The 19,963-nt window shown below is 32.6% G+C and overlaps 2 protein-coding genes, 1 long non-coding RNA gene and 1 pseudogene across 3 annotated transcripts; 3 read left to right on the forward strand and 1 right to left on the reverse strand.

Moving 5' to 3' along the window:
- Positions 2,350-3,023, reverse strand: LOC109127507. Its single transcript, XR_002034071.1, has 2 exons — positions 2,857-3,023; positions 2,350-2,620 (listed from the first exon to the last, which is right to left on the reverse strand). It is a non-coding gene; the product is annotated as an uncharacterized LOC109127507 (long non-coding RNA).
- On the forward strand, positions 8,657-9,313 carry LOC104724811 (annotated as a pseudogene).
- Positions 11,671-12,480, forward strand: LOC104724812 (abscisic acid receptor PYL11). The gene has a single exon (XM_010443360.2). The coding sequence runs from the start codon at positions 11,727-11,729 to the stop codon at positions 12,213-12,215; it is 489 nt and encodes a 162-aa protein (XP_010441662.1). The 5' UTR covers positions 11,671-11,726; the 3' UTR covers positions 12,216-12,480.
- Positions 16,414-18,127, forward strand: LOC104724813. Its single transcript, XM_010443361.2, has 2 exons — positions 16,414-17,816; positions 17,897-18,127. Exons 1-2 carry the CDS (start codon positions 16,554-16,556, stop codon positions 17,924-17,926), a joined length of 1,293 nt encoding a protein of 430 aa, XP_010441663.1. The 5' UTR covers positions 16,414-16,553; the 3' UTR covers positions 17,927-18,127.

The raw sequence follows: 19,963 nt of genomic DNA on the forward strand, positions 1-19,963 counted from the left end.
TAGTTGGAGGTTGAACTAGATTGATGCATGGTAATAAGCATAGAAAAATATTTGTAAGTATGTTGATTGATCTTAGCACCATTAAATTATCTTTAAGGACTATAGCTTGAATCCTTTGCTTAGCTCAAAAGGTTATGAGTGCCATTTTTAACCCTCATCCTCCTACTTCCTTGCTAGAGGACTAGCAAGATTTAAGTTTGGGGGTCTGATAACTCTCTAATTTACATGTTTTAGGCATCCTTTTTTGTCCATATTTTGCATTATATATACCCTAATCTTAGCGTTTTTAGGTCATTAACTGTAGGAATCCACATTTAGGCCATTTAGGGTGTTGCATTATTGCATTTGCACATTTTGGATGAAAACAGGTGCTTTAGGGCCTAAAATGGGGAAAAACAAGGTCAAATCCGAGGATGTACCCGAAGGAGCTATGGAGCAGGAAGAACAGTCCGAATACCAACCCGATCGAAGAGGATCCAAGGGCAGGAAGAACTACCCGAAGACCTATCCGAGGAGTACCCCGACCACATCCTCGAGCACCGCCTCGAGCAGACCCTCGGGCAGGACTGGGCAGCTAGGTTTAATGGGTTTCCATATATATACCCCCCTCTTCTTCCTTTCGCCATAGCACGCCGCAGACACTCAACACAGAGAGCGAGAGCTTCTGAGAGAGATCTTGAGCGACTCAAACTCTTTTTCCACTTTGTTAGTATTTATTTTACATTTCTTTGCTATCCTTTTAGATTTCTACTCTGTACTCTTACTTCTATCTTGTTTTTCAATACAATGCAATTTTCGTTTATCTTTGTTTTTATGTTTTCTGCAATGAGATCTGAGTAGTGAAACAAAATTTCTAGGGATGGGATAGACAACTTTGTGTTCTTGATCGGTTAGGATGTCTTAGCTTGGTTGTTTATTTTATATAAGTTCCCTTCTAGATTGGTGTTCTTAATGCTGTCAATAGACCGTGAGGTTGATATTAGATCTAGGGTGTTTTGCCATCGAAAGATGTAGTTGAAATGCTTGAATCAATCAATGATAGAGATTTACTCACTTAGACTAAGAGATTAGATATAAGGAGTTTATTAACAATAATGAATCTGTTTGTATTACCTGCTTGGTTATGTTTATCCAATGAGAGTTGGGTAGGGGAGTGATTAAGGTTGATTGTTTCTATCACGAGAGTGTTTTAACAAGATTTTAGAGATTCATTGTCAAGGGAATATTTGCTTGACGCATGTAGGACATCCGTACTGGTGAGGAACACTTAGGAGTCGGTTACCCCATCCTTAGGAGCTTTCGCATTTTGATTGTTTACATTTTTATTCATAACTCGATCCTATACCCGAACTGGTACTCGATCACCAGCTTCGTGTACACCTTCGAGCTGTTCTTACTTTTCTTCTTTACCCGATCACTCCACCCGATCCTGTACTCGAATACTTGCATCGTGTACTAGGTCGTGTGGTTCTTGTTTATTTATTTTCTTTTAATTATTTTAGGATTGTTAGATCAAACCCCAACTATTGCTTAGCTTGACTTTTTTGTTCTGATCATATCTTATCTGCTAGCATAACAACCATTTGGATTGATAACCCTTTGTACTACAATTGGGGAATTGATACCCTGGGTGAAAATCCACCTATCAAGTATCTTCGACAAAGTTAACATGTCGAGATATAATGATTTTGTTGGTTTTCAAATCCAAACAGTGATAGCCCTTGTGTTGGAGAGGATAACCAAGAAATAAATAGGGTGTAGTTCGTGGTGATAACTTTGAGAGATTGGAATGATTGAGGTTTGGAAAGCAAAGGCAGCCGAAAACTCTAAGATGGTTGTATGTAAGGGGCTTGTTGAAAAGCAAGGTAAAAGAAATTTTGTTTTGGATAGCAGAGGATGGAAGAAGGTTCAAAGTATGAACAGCAACGTTCAATGCCTCAACCCAATAACTTGGTGATAAACATGTTTGAAAGAGAAGGGCTCGAATAGCATTGTTTATGGTTCTGATCATCCGCTCAGATTTTCCATTCTGTTGGGAGGTATGCGGACAGGAGAATCTAACTTTTATTCCATGTTTATCAAAGTAATCATGAAATTGAGAGTTGTTATATTCTCCACCATTGTCACATTAGAAGGCTTGAATATGATCATTGAATTGTGTTTTGATCATTGTTGTGAACTGAAGAAATTTAGTGAACACATCACTCTTTTTGCAAAGTGAATAAACCCAAAGATAATGGGTATATGCATCAAGGAATAACACATAGTATTTGATTCCACTAATGTTTTGAACCAGTGATGTCCAAAGATCAGAATGAATGAGTTCGAAAGCTTTGGAAACAGATGAAATGGAATCATCAAAAGGCAACTTCATTTGTTTTCTCAAATAGCAAGGTTCACAAGGCTGCGAGAGCTTATTGTTATTACAAAAACCCAAAGATTTAGATAAAATTGAATCAAGGCTAGCATTATTAGTGTGTGCTAGACGTTTGTGCCATAGTGAAGGTGTTGAATCAAGGAGAGCGGTGGATTGAGGATGTGTTTTATTGAATGAAGCTGGAAGAGAGCAAATATCACCCTTGCTATCACATCGGAAAAGAATTTTCCGAGTTGCAAGGTCCTTCACAGAAAAACCAAATGAGTCAAATTCAACAGTACACCAATTATCGATTGTAAATTTGCGAACCGATATAAGATTTTTGACAATTTGTGGTGTAACAAGAACACTGTTTAGTGATAGGGGACGAGAAAGGCTATTTAGGGAGGTGGATCCTACACTAACTACCAGAATCTTGGAACAATTACCCACCACGACCGATTGAGTGAAGCGATGATTAAAATTAGAGTGGAGGTTACCTGATGTGGTGGATAGGTGTGCGGTCAAGCCCGAGTCCATTATCCAAGGATATGTTGTAGGATCAGTCAAAGTTTCCGTCATCGGAGTTGCAGTCGGTATCTCCATTAGATGAGCTTGCGGATATGTCGTAGATTGAGGCGGAGGGAAGGAAGGCCGGTGTGGTTTTGTGGCCACTGCCCATAGTAATTGGGACAAGACGTAAATGGGCCTTGCCAAAATGGAGGGGAGGCCCAATTAGGGTACTGAAGCCGCGATTGGTAATTGTGACGTCCGCCGCCTCGTGATCGATTGTTGTTTCTCTGATTCCCACTATAGTTGTTGCTGAATTGAGGATGGTGACCCAACTGTTGAGATTGACGTGGCTCTGTTGGTGATGCAGCGACGGTGAGAGCGGTTGTGGATGATGAGTGATCCATATGTGTCGAGGTGAGCCTTTGAGATTTTTTGAGGCGTGTTTCTTCAAGTTCAAGCATCGACTTTGCTATTTCAAAGGTTGGGAATGGCTCTTTGTGTTTGATGACATTGATAATGTTATCAAACTTCTCATTTAGACCGTTCAACAAATACATTACCAGGTTACGTTCATTCACCAGAGCATCAACATTAGCTAGCAAGTCGGCGATAGATTTGATTTTCTGACAGTACGCAGCTTTTGAACGATCGCCGATTTCCTGAGTACGCAGCTCATTATCAAGCTGAATGACTCTTGCCTCTTTGTTGTTGGAAAATTGATTCTCAACCCGTTTCCATACATCTCTTGAAGTGCCGCCAGTTTGAAAAGAAGATCGAAACAGGTCTGGAGCAAGAGTTCCATAGATCCAAAGCTTCACTAAACCATCTCGTTTGTACCACGCGGCATCGGTGACATTGGCTGGTAGGAGAGTGCCATCGAGATGTCCAAGAACATCAAATGTGAGGCAGTGAGTGAGAAACAACTCACGCCAGGCTTCATAATTATGATCATCGAGATCAAGGATGAGAGGTATGTGAGATTTGATGTATGTAACATCAAAGGCTCGCTCAAAATTTGTCGGAGGAGTGGCCATTTTGAAACAAAAAGAGAAAAGGAAGAGAGAGAAGAGAAGAGAGGAAGAAGTAGAAGAGGAAGCGGAGAAAAAATATCAAGAGCGATCTAGCTCTGATACCATGAAAGTTGTGAAATCTCTCTTGCCCTGTTCATTGATTTACATGGTCTTATAAAACCTAGGATGTTACAGAACTGTGCCTATAATCTAGGATAATAATATCTAAGTAGTTGTGACAGAATAAACCTATATTCTATCAATCAATCCTAGATAGGATTTTGAAAACTTTAGTAGAAGAGTTTGGTCATGTTTCTGCGGATAGTATGCGTTAGTTATCACTTCTAATGTTTTTGTAATATTTTGTGTTTTGTTTTTGAAGATATATAAAGAGAGTATTAAGAGGAGAAGATGAACTCGATCAGAACTGGGACACATCCTCCAAAATTTTGGACACCTCCTCCAACTCGATCAAAATAATTTTATTTTGAGTCTAGTTCTATATTTATTATATATGTAATGAACTATTAATGTAAGACCAAATATATATGGGTTGAACTCTTTATCCCATATATAATCTGTAAATCGCAATCGCTAATAAAATAAGCAAAACCGGTAATAAAATTTAAATTTGAAAAAGTCTTCTCGAAACCAAATTAATTTCTTGTTCTAATCGCTATTAAGTGAACTCATAAACGGATCCTTATTCAGTTTTTGGATAATGATTTTGTTTTATTTTTTCGATTCAAAAATCAAAATCGTCAGATATTTGAGAATGTGGGATTGTGATTGAGTCTTAGGTTCTCTTGTCAGTCTATATCGAAGTTTCAGTCTCAATGACTTCAAAATAAAATTTTAAGTTGACAACAAAAATAACTGGTCGTTGGCAAACCTTAGGTGGTAGAAAAAAAACTACAATAACCGGAATTACATTCTGGTTTAGGTTTTATATCGGTTTCGGTTCATTATCTGCTATCCTCAAGGTAAAGAGTTAAAGAGTAATGCTTAGTTTGGGCTTATAGTTTGGCATAAATGGATCAAATTTTAGGCTCATTTTGCCTGTTTCTAAACTTACAGATTTAGATTACGCCTATATTTTTTTTGTTTTTTTTTCTCGTCAATTTTTTTTGAGAAACACTCCTCGATATCACTAATTTCTGTTTTTTTTTCCAAAATTAACATCCACTCTTAAATATTCCACATTTAACACAAATTTAATATAATTAAATACTTTAATTTAAAAAAAAATATATATATTACAATCTTCGATCTCGCGTGAGAGAGAAACGAGAACGAAGTCTCACATTAATCAAAGCTCAGAATCGCCTTCAATGGATGCTAAGATCGGACAATTCTTTGACTCTGTCGATTCCTTCTTCACCGGCAGCGATAAGATTCCTTGGTGCGATGGAGATGTCATCGCTGTAAGTTTTTCTCTAATCCTTCTCATGTGTTTGCTTTTTCTTTCCACCTTACGTTTCCAAAGACGAAGAACCATCTCTTGTAGGTAAATGGAATCACGAACTATTAGGGGAAATTTATAACTGTTTTTGTTTGCCAATTTCTGAAATCAGATTTGCTTTCTCCAAGATTAGCCCCATCCTTTGATTTTTGGATTGGAGAGAACTTTGAAATCGAGCTTTAGAAGTTTTTTACAGGCTTCACCAGCTAAAAATCCATGGTTTTGATTGATGTGTAGGGATTTGAAAGAGAGGTTCGAGAGGATCTTAAGCAAGAGTGCTCAATGTGAAAGGTTCGAGAGGTTCACTGAGGATCTTAAGCAAGAGTGCTTAATGCAATTGTCATGGGCACTTGTTCATTCCTGTCAAACCGAATGCAACCGAGAATAGCCATGCTTGAAGGTAGTAATGTCCCATCTTTTTCTGTGAAATCCATGTCCTGAAAGATTTGGTGAGTGAAAGAGTTAGAGTGAGAGTATAGTAGAATTTTGCAGTTCTACTATACTTTTGGCTTGTGTAAGTTGATGGAAGCCAAATCCTTCATGAATTTAGTAAATTATGATTGTGATTTTGATCTCCTTATTACTAATGATGATTATGAACTTAAGTATTGATTTGAACTAGATGATTAATTTTAAGCTAGGTGAGCTTTTTAAATTTTGACAGATATGGTGCCTTGCTCGAGAGTTTCATTGGTAGACAAGATTTAGTAGAAAACATTAAGGATTGTATCATTGATTTGGGAGGAGCAGATCCTCTAGATACCAAGGTTTGTTCTTTTATATGATACTTACTTTCTTTAAGCCAAGACACTCAGGATGTGATTTGCATGATTTCTCTAATCTCTTCATTTCATTATTTGCCTAAGATGCAAAACTCAAAAGATTCATACTTAGGGGCAGGAATATCGTCAATGTTTTTTCTATTACACGGACGACGCTGGTTATTTCCTCTTTAACTGTCGGACAAGGCCATTGAATATGACAACTTCATGGAGAAATGGTGGACAAGAAGCATATTACATAGCCAAATTTGAACACAACGGTGAAGCGAGTCGTAGCGATGGAACGTTTGTAAAATCTGTATAATGCTTATATTCGTCAAGAGTTTGTACTTTAATGTACTATGATCATCCTACTTCTTAATTTTATTGAAATAAAAGAGAGCCTCTAACAATAAATATGGTCATGAAAGTCTTCATTAATTATTATGAATTCTTCATGAATTTATTTTTCTATGAAGGTCTTCCTGAAATTCGATAAAAACTTCCTAAATATCTGGGAATCCTTCATGAATGTTTTATGATCATTTAACAATTTTTTACTTGAATGTATTATGATCATCACACTTCTTGAATTTTCTTGAAATTAAAGAGAATCTGTAAACAGTAAATATGTTCATGAAAGTACATGAATTTTTATGAAATCTTTCATGAATTTATTTTTCTATGAAGGTCTTCATGAAATTTGATAAAGTCTTCCTAAATATCTATGGATCCTTTCTGAATTTCATACAATATTTCCTGAATTTAATACAATATTTTCTGAATTTCATATAATCTTTCATGAAGTTCAGTCACAGTTAAAGCAAAGTGCTAACATAAACATGTGAGAATGTTATACATTAGACAAGTACCAAAAAAAACTAAAAAAGTTTCTCAAGCATCATATGTCTAAACATCAGATAGAGTAAAATTGGATAAAGGAACACAGTCTCATCTGCAGATATCCAAAGCATACTTGCATCTTGTGTCATCTGCAGATACATCATGTAGCTTAGAGAAAAACATCATTTCCTGCGATAATAATTGAAATCAGGGAATAAGTTTCAGGAACGTCATCATAAATTATCAACAATGCTTCCTTAATCTTCAAATGTGACAAAAAAACACAAAATTACACGAGCAACAAACAACACACTTTGCTACACAAATCATTTGTACCAGTCAACAAATAACACACTTTGTTACACACTGTACAAATCAAACTCTAATGCAAAAATTCACACAACCGTCAACAATCACTTTGCTACATGAATCATTTGTACCAATCACATCTTAACCTTGCTCAATTTACAATAAAAATCACCTTTACTCCATTAAACTTCATCAAATTAGCAAACAAATAAAATACCTAAAACCCCCAACTGAATTAAAAACGTCCAATTTTATAAGCTAGGTTTTAGAATAAGAAGACAGATTCAAACACAAAACGTTTCAATTAACCAGATGGCGATGGAGGAGAGAGAAAGAGGTGAAAGCGGTGGCAATTTTTTATCTCTAGCGGGTGTCACTGATCTTCTGCAGATGTTATCGATCTCTTGTAGATCACTGGCGATTTTGTCGAAACTTTGATCTCCTGTAAACAATCAACAATAAGATGATGATAACTAGTGGAAGAAAGATGCATGATTGTATTTTGTCCAGAAAAACGCGTAAAAGAATAATAATATATAAAAGAAATTAAAAAAAATATTATTTTAATATTTAATTAGAATATATGTGCTAGTTTTGGAATTCAAGAAAATGTATGCTAAGTTTGGAAGAGAAATTTAAATTAGTGTTATTTTCGAGAATTTTTCATTTTTTTTTCTGTTATCAACAATTAATATTTATTATTTTCGCATATTTTTAATAACAAATTTTAAAAATATAAGTAAAATAAACCCGAAAGCAGAAAAGAAAACAACAAAATTACGACACAACACAAACATCTGTCAACTTTTTTTTCTTCCTTTTTAACATCTTTCAATCTATATGTTTGTTTCTTATACTGCGAATATAAATGTGTGATTAATAAGTGTGATTCGTGTGAACCAACGTGGAACAATTATTTGCCATTACTTTTACCACAGTCCATGTCATAACCTTCCAAACTTAACCGCAATATATTCTTCATTACAATGACGTTATAACAGAGCAAATTGTTCCTTATAATTTTTGGATACAACTATTACAATTGCTTGTCATATATATAAAAACATACACTGACTGTCAATTTCATACGCTGTTTTTGTTTAAAGATACAAAAAAAGTACTTTGTTTTATGTGCATGTATTACACAATGTACGTAAACCAAGTATTTTACTCGAATGTTAAATGTCATAGTGTTTGAATAAATAAATTTTCTTATTTAAAGGTTTTCATAGTTTTCTTTTTTTTTTTTTGGTATCGATGTCAAGTCATAAATTTAATATTTCTTTCAGTCGGCCTTGTTCTAAAGATATTTCTCTTTTTGTCGACCTATAGATATTTCTCATATAAAAAAACTTGCCACTTTAGAAATATATGAAGACAACAACCACAACGGTCCGTAGAATAGGAAAATTGTAAAACACCAAACAAAAAATAATGAAAACATCGTCTCAAGAACAGCATGTATGCGGTTCGACACTAGTACAAACTATCAATGCTCCATTACTTCTTGTATGGTCAGTCCTACGTCGTTTTGATAACCCGAAAACATATAAACAATTTGTGAAAACGTGCGCACTACGTTCCGGCGATGGAGGAGAAGGCTCTGTCCGTGAAGTCACGCTGGTTTCCGATCTACCGGCAAGTTTCAGCCTAGAAAGGCTAGATGAACTTGACGATGAGTCTCATGTGATGGTGATAAGCATTATTGGTGGTGATCATATCGTTTGGTTAATTATCGGTCGAAATCGACGGCGTTTGTGGCGAAGGAGGAGGAAGACAAGACGGTGGTGGTGGAGAGTTATGTGGTGGATGTGCCGGAAGGAAACAGAGGAGAAAACGACGTTGTTTGCTGATACTATCGTTCGGTGTAACCTTAGGTCATTGGCTAAATTATCGGAGAAGATGATGGCTCACTTTTAGAGTTTGAACTTTAAAGAATTTTCAAAACTCTTATTTTCATGAAGTTTTACATAGAAATTAGCCTTACTAGACGGGGAATAATGTAGGTATTGCTATAACCAGTACCGGCCCTCACCTAAAGCTCATGAAGCAAAGGGCTTTAAGCGCCAAATATTTTAAGTATGAAGCAAAAGGCTTTAAGCGCCAAATATTTTAAGTATTTTAGAGGCATGAAATTTTAAATGTTTTTTTAATATAGTGGTTTTTTTTGTTTGATTTTCAGTCACTTGTACTGGATTCAAACCAACCCCGCGTTAAATACAACCGATCTTTTTCCCTATTTTATCTAATCCAAAATATTCTTTTTATCTACATTTCCTTATATTAATTATACTAATAAACTAAATAATAATTAAAATAGCAATTGAACTAGTGAATAAAAAATCCTCGTCTTTCTTTTTGGCCGTTCCTTTTCTTCTTCCAATATTATTGTCAATCTCTGCTTTCTCCCCCATGTATGTTTTCTTTTTTTTCTACAATCCTACGTTTTCTCTGTTGTCTTAAGTTTTTTTCTTTCTTCTTCAAAAAGAAAAAAACTTTGTAAGCAAAACGTCAGTTAAACTTAGCATATGGTGGATTCACATATTCTCAAACAATTCTTACTTGAAATATTCTAATTTGCTATAATTTAAAACTTAAATGTAATTCAAAGATCAAAGTCATTATACTAAATTTTCTATATAATCTCCGTAGATTGCTCACTACACTAACGATTTGTCTACTTGATGATATGTTGTTTCGTGGATTGCTTGTATTTTTGGTGTATTATTTTATACTGAAATTTCATTTTTAAAGTTTAAAAAAAAAATTAGTTGGGATTAAGAAAAAATTAATTGGGATTAAGGGCATCATTTTCCGGTTCTGCTTTAGGCGTCGTAGACCTTCGGGCCGGCCCTGGCTATAACCGTGTATTTGATTGTATGTTCAAGTATCAAGTCTATGTGTTTATACGTCTTGTGAAATAATTGGATTTTTGAATAAAAAATAGAAATATTGAATTTTCAAATATTGAAATGAATAGAAACGATTTTTGACAATGTCCCGGCTTGACTAAGTGGTCGGATGCTTGAGTTGAGTTTAGCAGCTTGACTAAGTGCGACGCCAAGAAGATTGCATATATATCTTCCGTTTCCAAAAAGGCATTACTGGTCTTGTTATGGTTTCTAGGCACCTGAAAGTAAAATACTACAGAGCATATTCGATTACTGATTCTTAATATTATGTGTTGGGCAATTCTAAATCTTTCATATTTTATATGCAAACAATCTACTTGGATATATTTATCTAACTTTATTTTTTTTTCTTCATCCGACAACTTGGTCAAATCTTGTTGTTTGAATTGTTATTAACCTATAATTTATTAGATGCACCTCACATTAATAATTAAAAATAATAATTTGAAATCTATTGGATGAAAAATGCATGCAGAAGATTATATAAGGTTTTTAAGTCAAAACTAACTGGTTATTGTTTTATTTTTCCATCATAAACAATATTTGTTTTAGATATGGGTTCGTAGCACTAGCACAGTGTATATAGTCATATAGAAAATTAGATGTGGTTCTTCAAACTGCTCCAAGTTGAATCCTTAGACTCTAATTTATTGACTCAAAATCGTGAGAGATTTGAAAATGTGAGATTGCGATTCTGAGATTCTTTCAACAAGTCTAAATCAAAAGTTCAACATCAGAAAGAAAAAATGGTCCTTATCAAAATTTTAGGTGTTGGAAAGGAAACCTGAAATACAATTTCGTTTAGCTTATCTGTTTCCGGTTCAATTATCGTTACCGTCCTAAGAAAAGACAAAAGCGTGATGCTATTTTGGGTAAGGATCTTAAAATTGTAGGTTCATTTGGCCTATTTCATATTTATTTATTTTTGTTTATCCTTTTTGTCAAACTATTTATTTATTAACAATTTAAATGTGTGATAAACAAGTGTGGTTCGTATGAACGAAATCGACTACGTGGATCCATCGTAAGCCACTAGTTCTATCACAGTCCATGCCATAACCCTCCAAATTTAACCGCAATCCATTTTTCATTACAATGACGTTACAAAACAAAGGGTCATCATGTCTACAATTTCTTGTTATATAAATATAATTTATGGACAAATATAGATCTAGATATAGTCACATATTACACTGTTTGATAGTTAATTAGTCTTTTTATCTATAATTTTTTTGTTTTTATGTGCATATTACAATGTACTTAATTAGACCAAACCCTTAAACTGAATTTTCTTTTTTTTTTTTTTGATAACTAGAATTTTCTTTTTTCACATTTTATTTTATACATATCAATAAAATAAAAAATTACTTGGTATTACTTCATGATTTCCCGGTTCACCAAAAAAGGACAGCTCATATTATTATTGTCGGTATTGTACTAGATATTTCTCATATAAATACTCAAACAACAATGGAAGCTTCATTAAGATTTGAAGATATTATCATACAAGACAACGGTCGAAAAAAAAGTACACTTTCGTTTCATAACCAGAAAACACAAATGGGACCTTCTCAAGAATATCACAAGTGCGGTTCAACACTTGTCCAAACTATAGATGCTCCATTATCCTTAGTTTGGTCAATACTACGTCGGTTTGATAACCCTCAAGCCTACAAACAATTCGTAAAAACGTGCAATCTAAGCTCCGGCGATGGAGGAGAAGGCTCCGTCCGTGAAGTGACGTTGGTTTCCGGGCTTCCGGCTGGGTTCAGCCAAGAAAGATTAGACGAACTTGACGATGAGTCTCATGTGATGGTGATTAGCATTATAGGTGGTGATCATCGGTTGGTTAATTACCGGTCCAAAACGATGGCCTTTGTGGCGGCAGAGGAAAAGGAGAAGACGGTGGTGGTGGAGAGTTATGTGGTGGATGTGCCGGACGGAAATAGTAAGGAGGAAACGACGTCTTTTGCTGATACCATCGTTGGGTTTAATCTTAAGTCATTGGCTAAGCTCTCGGAAAAGACGGTGGCTCATCTAAAGTTGTAATTTTTAGAATATAGTGTTAGTATTTAAGTATTAAAATCAGGTTTAAGATAACAAGTTAATTTGGCAACTAGCAAGCAATAGTCATGTTCGATGGGAAATAAGTACGTATATTGTCTAATATGTTTATTATATTTATGTATCGAGTATATATGTTAGTTTACCTAGTATGTTACGTTTGTTCTTTTATTTCAACTTCTTTATTCTGTTGCACGCAAACTTTTGTAATATTTAAAGGGATTTGAAAACAAAAGGTACAAATACTATAATAACGTTAGTATGCAATTTTGGTATGGTAGAAATAGATTCTTTGGTGGGCTCAGAGCTTTCGTATGAATGACAATGGATCGGATCTTGCACAATAGATATCTATGAGAAGAGTATCTCTATTTTTACCTTGTCCTTTTCACCTCCGCAGATTTAGGGTTTTTGTTTTCCGGTTGTCCAAACTTTGAAAGTCAAGAACAATTTGGCTTTTTCTTTCTTCTTCTTTTGGTCCACAAGAGTTCTCTTTTGTATATATTATGCCTCTGCTTGTGCAAGAGATTACATTTAAGATTAGATCCATATAGTCATATTATTATTATTATTATTATTATTATTATTATTATTATTATTATTATTATTATTATTATTATTGTTTTTTTTCCTTTTTAATGAAATTTTGAATGTTAAGAAAACACAAGATTTACTAGTGAAAAAATCTTAGTAGATTTCTTATAAATTTATTCTAACAAATTTATTTTCATCGCAGATTTGTTATAATGAGAGAACTGGTAGAAAAAAAATATTTGTGATAAATTTTACCACGTACTGTGAAAAGTTAGATTATAGATTAAAAAATATTTTTATATTAAACGCGTGTATTTACCAATTCGAAAGTCCCTTTTCATTGCATAATTGATATGGGTTTATTGTTATCTTCTCGTAATTTTTTGACCTTTTATGAAGAAAATTTGTGAAGAAATCATTTGCCGCAAATTTGTGAAAAAGATTAACTTGAGAATTTAATACATTAAAAAATCACAGCAATAATTTCAGGAAAAAAAAAAACGAATCACAACAATACCCTTCCAATTTGGGAGAGGTTTAATTTCTAGCAAATCATGTGCTTCCTTATAGTTAGATATATATAAACAAAAAAATCTCATGATTTCATGTACAGTAAACTTCTATAAATTAATAAGGCATAGACAATGAAATTTTATTAGTTTACAGAAGTTTTAATTAATCGAAGGATTAAAAATTATTAATAATCATATATTAACTTATGAAGATGTTTTTCATTTTCATAATTTTGAAAATTTTCTATTACAAAATAAGATACTTGTTATCATTTACATTTTTATAAAAAAAAATTAATTTATAATTTTGCCTATCATAATAGGATTAATGCTAATAATTTACTAAATTATCAAGGTGAAAATAATAAATGTTAGAAGTTTAGAGTTTAGAAAAAATTGCTGGTACTATCTTTCATGTAATGATAAAGTTGATGAAGATATTATGGTGTTTTTAGAACCAGTTACATGTAAAAAATCAATTATCGCATCTTGAACTCTCCAAATTTTTTGATACGATTTAAAAAGACAACACTAAAAATGATACAATGAAAAAAGTTAAGATGAGCTTCATATTTTTATAGTTCACTAAATTTTCTTAGATATATATAGTTTATATCATTATTATTTTATTATATTGATGGGACTATATTTTTACATAGAATTTCTAAAAAAATTATTATTTTATTATTTTATCGAATTGTGTTATTTTTTACACCGATTTAACTCGAAACCAAAAAAAATTATTACATTATAACTAATATTAATTTAAAAAATATTAATTTATAAAAAATTTACTGTATGCATATTATATCGACTGTTTCTAAACATTATCAGTTATTATTTATCACATTTTTTTATAACGGTGAGCAAGTTGTTTATCCCTTAGAAGTTGAAACCATTAAAAATCGTTTATTGATTATTTTATAATGTTAAAACATGATGTAATCGAAAAAGAAGCTTGTTATATCTTTCTTTTCCATTTTAGTATATACTTTATATATATTCATTTAAAATACTCCATTAAAGCGTTAGTCCTTTTTCTTCATAAGAAACAAAATTGCCGATGGTGAATTTAATGAACATTTACTTACACTTTGAAGAGTTTGGTACTAGTTAATAAATTCGAATAAATGACAATGCTAATAATTTGTTAGTATGGGTATCTAGTAGCAAAAAAGTAAAAATAATGGTTATCCTCTTCACCTTGTTTCGATGCAGCCAAGGTCCACATTATTCATTACACGAAGGTACGCATTGCATCTTTTTTGGTATTTTTCTTTTTTCTTGACATACGAATTGTTTTAAGAAAGCAAAAAGTATTGATGATCTTTTTCTTTGCCAATATATTTTCATGATGTTAAGATAGATTATAAGTTACTGTTTTGATTTTCTATGCCCAAGAACGAAACAACATATAACAAAATAAAATGATTTATCTAAACTATGAAAACTGCATGCATATAATGTTGTTTTAATAAACAGGAAGAAATATTATGTCAGCAAAAGAAAATGAAAACGGAAAGTAAATGAAATCAACAATGATTGGACATGATTTGAGATGAATAAAGATAGAGCATGGCGTGACATTAATCAAGGGAGCTAAAAGAACTATCAAAAACGTTGCGTGGCCCAGAAAATGACGAAACATGTGTTTACATTACTTATTATGAGTTGGTCTATCTATCTAATCAAGAATGAAAATGACTTTCATATTCTGAAATTTTAGGCTATTATTATATTGGTCTGATATACATAATATGATCAAATGTAAGTACAGTAATTAACTTCTATAAAGTAATAAAGTTGGACTATAATATTTTATGAAATTTTGGATAAAGAAATTTGATTGGGAAAAAAAAAGGGGTGAAACTGAATTATCATTTACTAGCATTTTCAGTCGGTTCCCAAACATTACGCAATGTTATTTCTGGATCCGACAAAATTAATACAGTCCCCTGTGACCGACTAAATTGTTGTGTTTATTTTTTTTCATTATTACTTGTCGTTCGATCCATAAACTCAAAATGAAAAAAACGTTAGGGCAATTTTGTGCATAGTAGCACAAATTATCTAGAACTGGAATTTTAGACATAAAAGTAAATATGTTATTTGTGCAAAGTTTCACAAAGTTTTTTGTTTTGTTCTTCAATTTAGTAATCACAAATGAAAGTTACATGATTGGTGATAATATGAAATAAAGAAGTACAAATAATTTTATTCTGAACAAATGTTTTTATATTTTATCGCATACGAATTTAAATATACCCTTTGTTATGCCGTAATTATACGGAGTGTTACAAATCAGAACCATTGTTCTGTTATTTTATTTAGAACATCTTAGCAAAACATACATTTGTTTTGGAATATGATCAAGAATGTCGTTTACTATAAAACGAATTGTCATTTCCAATATGTTTCAAATTTCAACCAACAATTTCTTAATTAATAGTATTTGTTAATGGAGTTGTTCACGAGAATCACAAGACCATATATAATAGTCCAACAACAAACGTTGGATTGATCTTACCGAAAGTTATCTTATTTCAAGAACGAAGATGTTTATCAAATATATAACTAAATTAGTTTATAGTTTTCTTATTTATAATCTTCTTTTTTACTTTTTAGTTCAAATACTATATATTATCTTTATACTATTAATTTTTAATAGAACCATTTTTTATCAATCAAAATTAGAATTAAACCATCATCCCCAAACATTCGATATATCACACTCTTATCATTATATCTTATTTTCATAAATTTTACTTCTTCTGTTTTTAGTAAACTACATTATTTTGATACATTTTGCACAAATTATATATATATATATATATATATTAATAAATGGTTAATTACTTAAATTCAATCAAAATAATTTTGTTTTAAAGGTAAATTAGAAAATTAAATAGAATATTAGATTGAAATTATATATTCTCTACAAAAGAAATATAAAACTCTAGATTTACAAATTTTTGTAATACGGATGGAGTATTGAATTTGTATAACCATAGAGACACTTTAATTTATTGACTAATCTTTAGTTCCCCCACATTTATTTATTTTTCAGTCCTCTCTATAGGCCGATACAATACATTTTAAAAAAATTTGCCTTTTCTTTCTACTATTAAATAGTTTTGTTTCTCTAATAATAGTATCTAGCAGAGCAGACACATCACTAACTCTCATGATTGTTTTCTTTATTTTTTTACACATTCTTGATTCTTGACACGTTCTTTAAAGGGCTGTTTTTTCGTTAAAGAGGTATTCCGAATCAACAATGGAGGAGAAAAAACTAGATTTTGATGCTCCATTCCTATCCATGAGGCGGATTCCGACTAAACCAGAAGATCCAAGCGAATCAGAAAACACCGAGAAGACGACGAAGACGACGGCGAGAAGGATAAAAGTCAAAGATTCGTGTCATGAAACAGAGCATGAAACTCTGATTCGGTTATTACAAGACCGAAGTTTCGATCATGTAATGGAACCATCTTCAGTTCCTTTTACATGGGAACAAACACCTGGAAAGCCAAAAGATCAGCATACAATAACCGAAGAATTAGACCTAATCAAATCCTTGGAGATGGTTTCTTCAACCGCAAGTTTCTCTGCTAATTGCAGTTCAAATGGAGTCAGTGAGTTCGAGAATAATGGAGATGGAGACAGATCGAGTAATGTATCAAGAGATGATGACGTCATTCTTGAGTACCGTGATCTCATCATGTCGAGATTTTTACCAGCTGCGGAAGCAATCGCCATGAAAGAGAAGAAAGAAGCTGCTCGAGTTAAAGAGGAGAGGAAGAAGAAACAGAACATTGCTCTCCAGAGAGTCTCCATGGCAATTAATCAAGATTTGAACAACGACAACGATGATGATGATCATAATGAAGATGCTGATGCAACAGTTTACTCAAAAGATCCCAAGAAAGCTCAGTTAGGGTTCTCGCCGTGGCTCTGTTCCAAGAACTCAATGGAAGTTCTTAACCCGGTTCTCTCTCGGATCAAGACATGTCAGGATATTCGGGTAAAATCGGCGAATATCATAAACCCGAAACCACTAGATCCTGTTTACAAAACCAAATCAGCTTCACCAAGAATCTTGAAATCAAACAAGGTTATGAGTGAGTCTCAAGAACTCTATGCAAAACCTAGATTTTCGAAAGAAATTTCCAAAATTTCTCTACCGAAAGATGGCGAAACACTCCGGATTCAGGGGAATCTTTCGAGGTTGCAAAGATCAACCGATCAGAATCAGAGACAAGAAATTAGGTTTCTTGTGGAAGAAGTAAAGAGAAGGAGCAACATAAACAAAAGCAGGGCACAAAATATCTCTATTCCTCAACCTCCATTGCCTAAAACTCCTTCGGAGTCATGGCTTTGCCGGGCAGTTCCAAGAAGCTCTGCCGCCTCCTACGTCGTATCCGGTCAAGCCGCCCGTTTCAGGAAGAAGATGGAGGAAAAGACTAATTCTCAGTCTATAAAATGGGAAACGATTGTGAAAAGATCGTATAAACACCATGATCATGTTCGTTACTCAGAGGTATGTATTACTCGGACGTAATTATAAGAAATTTCCTAAGAATCTTTGTTTTTAGTTTTGAAATATGTGCAAATGTGCAGGACCTCATTATCGTTCATCCCTCTCGTTAAGACAAATCCTAAAACCGGAATCTTCTTTTGTATGCTAAGATTCGTTTCCGGGTACAATAAATTTTTATTGTATTATTGTATACTATGTATAGTTTTTGTTCTGCCTTTGTTATTATTATGATTATGGTATTGTCGAATTTGTACATTTGGAATGGAAACTTGTATTCATGCAAACATCTGGTATGAAAAAATTGTATTGGTTCAAACATTTGGAATGAATTTCTTTGAAATTATATTTAGGACTGGGCATTCGGGTAACCCGTTCGGGTTCGGGTATTACTCATTCGGGTTCGAGTAAACGGGTTTAGAAATATAGAACCCATTGAGAATTTTTAGATATTTGAGTTCGGTTCGATTTGGGTACTAGTGAGTTTGGGTCGGTTTGGAATACAAATTTTAGAACCCGATTAGTACCCGAACTACCGAGTACCCGAAAAAATATAATTAAAATTAATTAAATTTAAATAAATTTAGTTAAATTTTGACTTATGTGACAAAATATTTTAGATATTTTGATTATTTTTGATATTTAGGTATAAACTAAATAAAATATTCAAAATTATAATCATAATTTTGGGGTAATTCTATAATATTAATGATAAATATTATAAATATGTTTATATGTTCGGGTTTAATGGGTACCCAAATGGGTACCGAGTATTAGCCGATCCTAACCCAAATCCACAGGTATTAGAAAATAGAACCCAATAGGGTTTTATAGGCAAACCCGTACTAACCCGAACCCAGTTTTTCGGGTCGGGTTCTGGGTTGGGTATTTGGGTACGGTTTTTATGCCCAGACCTATTATTTTATATATTTATTAAAAATACCATTTCGTGTTGTCCATTTTCAAAAATACCCCTTTTTCTATATATAAAACAACTAAATTTTAAGCCATAAACTTCAAATACTAAATCCTAATCATTCAAAATTATATCCTAAATGTAAAATAGAGAACCCAAACCTAATAAAAAAATCTAAATATTAATTTACCATATTGTAATTCTGTATTATGTATAATACATAATTATTCTGTATTATGTATAATACATAATGTATTACACATTAATTCAAACAATATTAGATATATAAAGAAAAACTATTTTTAATTTACTACTATATGAGGACTTGTACTATTTAAACCATCGCCTACTAGAAATATTTTAATTTATTTGTTTAAAAATCAAATTTGAGTATTTACATTTTTTTATCAGTTAAATATTTATCACATTCTTTAAAAGTATCAAGTTAAACTATTATTAAATGTTCCAAACTAAATTATTTTAAAAGTTTATTTCATTTTATAAATAATGCATTTTCAACAAAATAAATGTATGAAGTTAAAAAAAGTCTTTCATACTTGTAATCTTGAAATAATCGGAATATGTAAGATTAGGCTAGGAGTAATTAGATTAGACGAAAATTAATCATATGATTGATTTTTTGTCAAATGATTAGTTATTAATGGAGATGGATAGGGACATAGGGTGAACATAGCGGGTTAGTCGGGAAGTAATGGAAGCTAAGGGGAGATTTTGAGAACAAGGAGTGTATTTGATATCTCTAACCAAAAAGGTGAAATTGTATGGTAAGTCGGGTCGTATGTACATATTGTATTGGGTTAGGACCTTTTTTTTTAAAAAATAACATCTTGCTTTACTTTATTAAAATTGAAACAGAGTTTACACAATCAGTTTATGACATACACATCTAACACACGGTCAGTTTATAACATACACATCTACCAGGAAATGATTAAACGCTAAGAAAAAGAAAATAAAATCAAACAAGTGAATTCAATGTTGCTTTTTCTCGTAAGTCTTACACGCTAATAGATTATTAAATTTATTATTTTTCTTATTTGTCTTCTTCCTTACATGATCGTCTTGTTTGGCTATCATTTCCAATAAACTTTGAAACTATCAATGGTTGCGATCCATTTGTTACATCGCTTCCCAACAACACAACTCGAGCAATAGGAAATGATATCATTCCGTGTTATAGCTAATGCCCATAAATGCTGAAATGATAAGTACC

This window comes from Camelina sativa, chromosome 11 (genome assembly GCF_000633955.1).
Source record: "Camelina sativa cultivar DH55 chromosome 11, Cs, whole genome shotgun sequence".
Taxonomy (NCBI): Eukaryota; Viridiplantae; Streptophyta; class Magnoliopsida; order Brassicales; family Brassicaceae; genus Camelina; species Camelina sativa.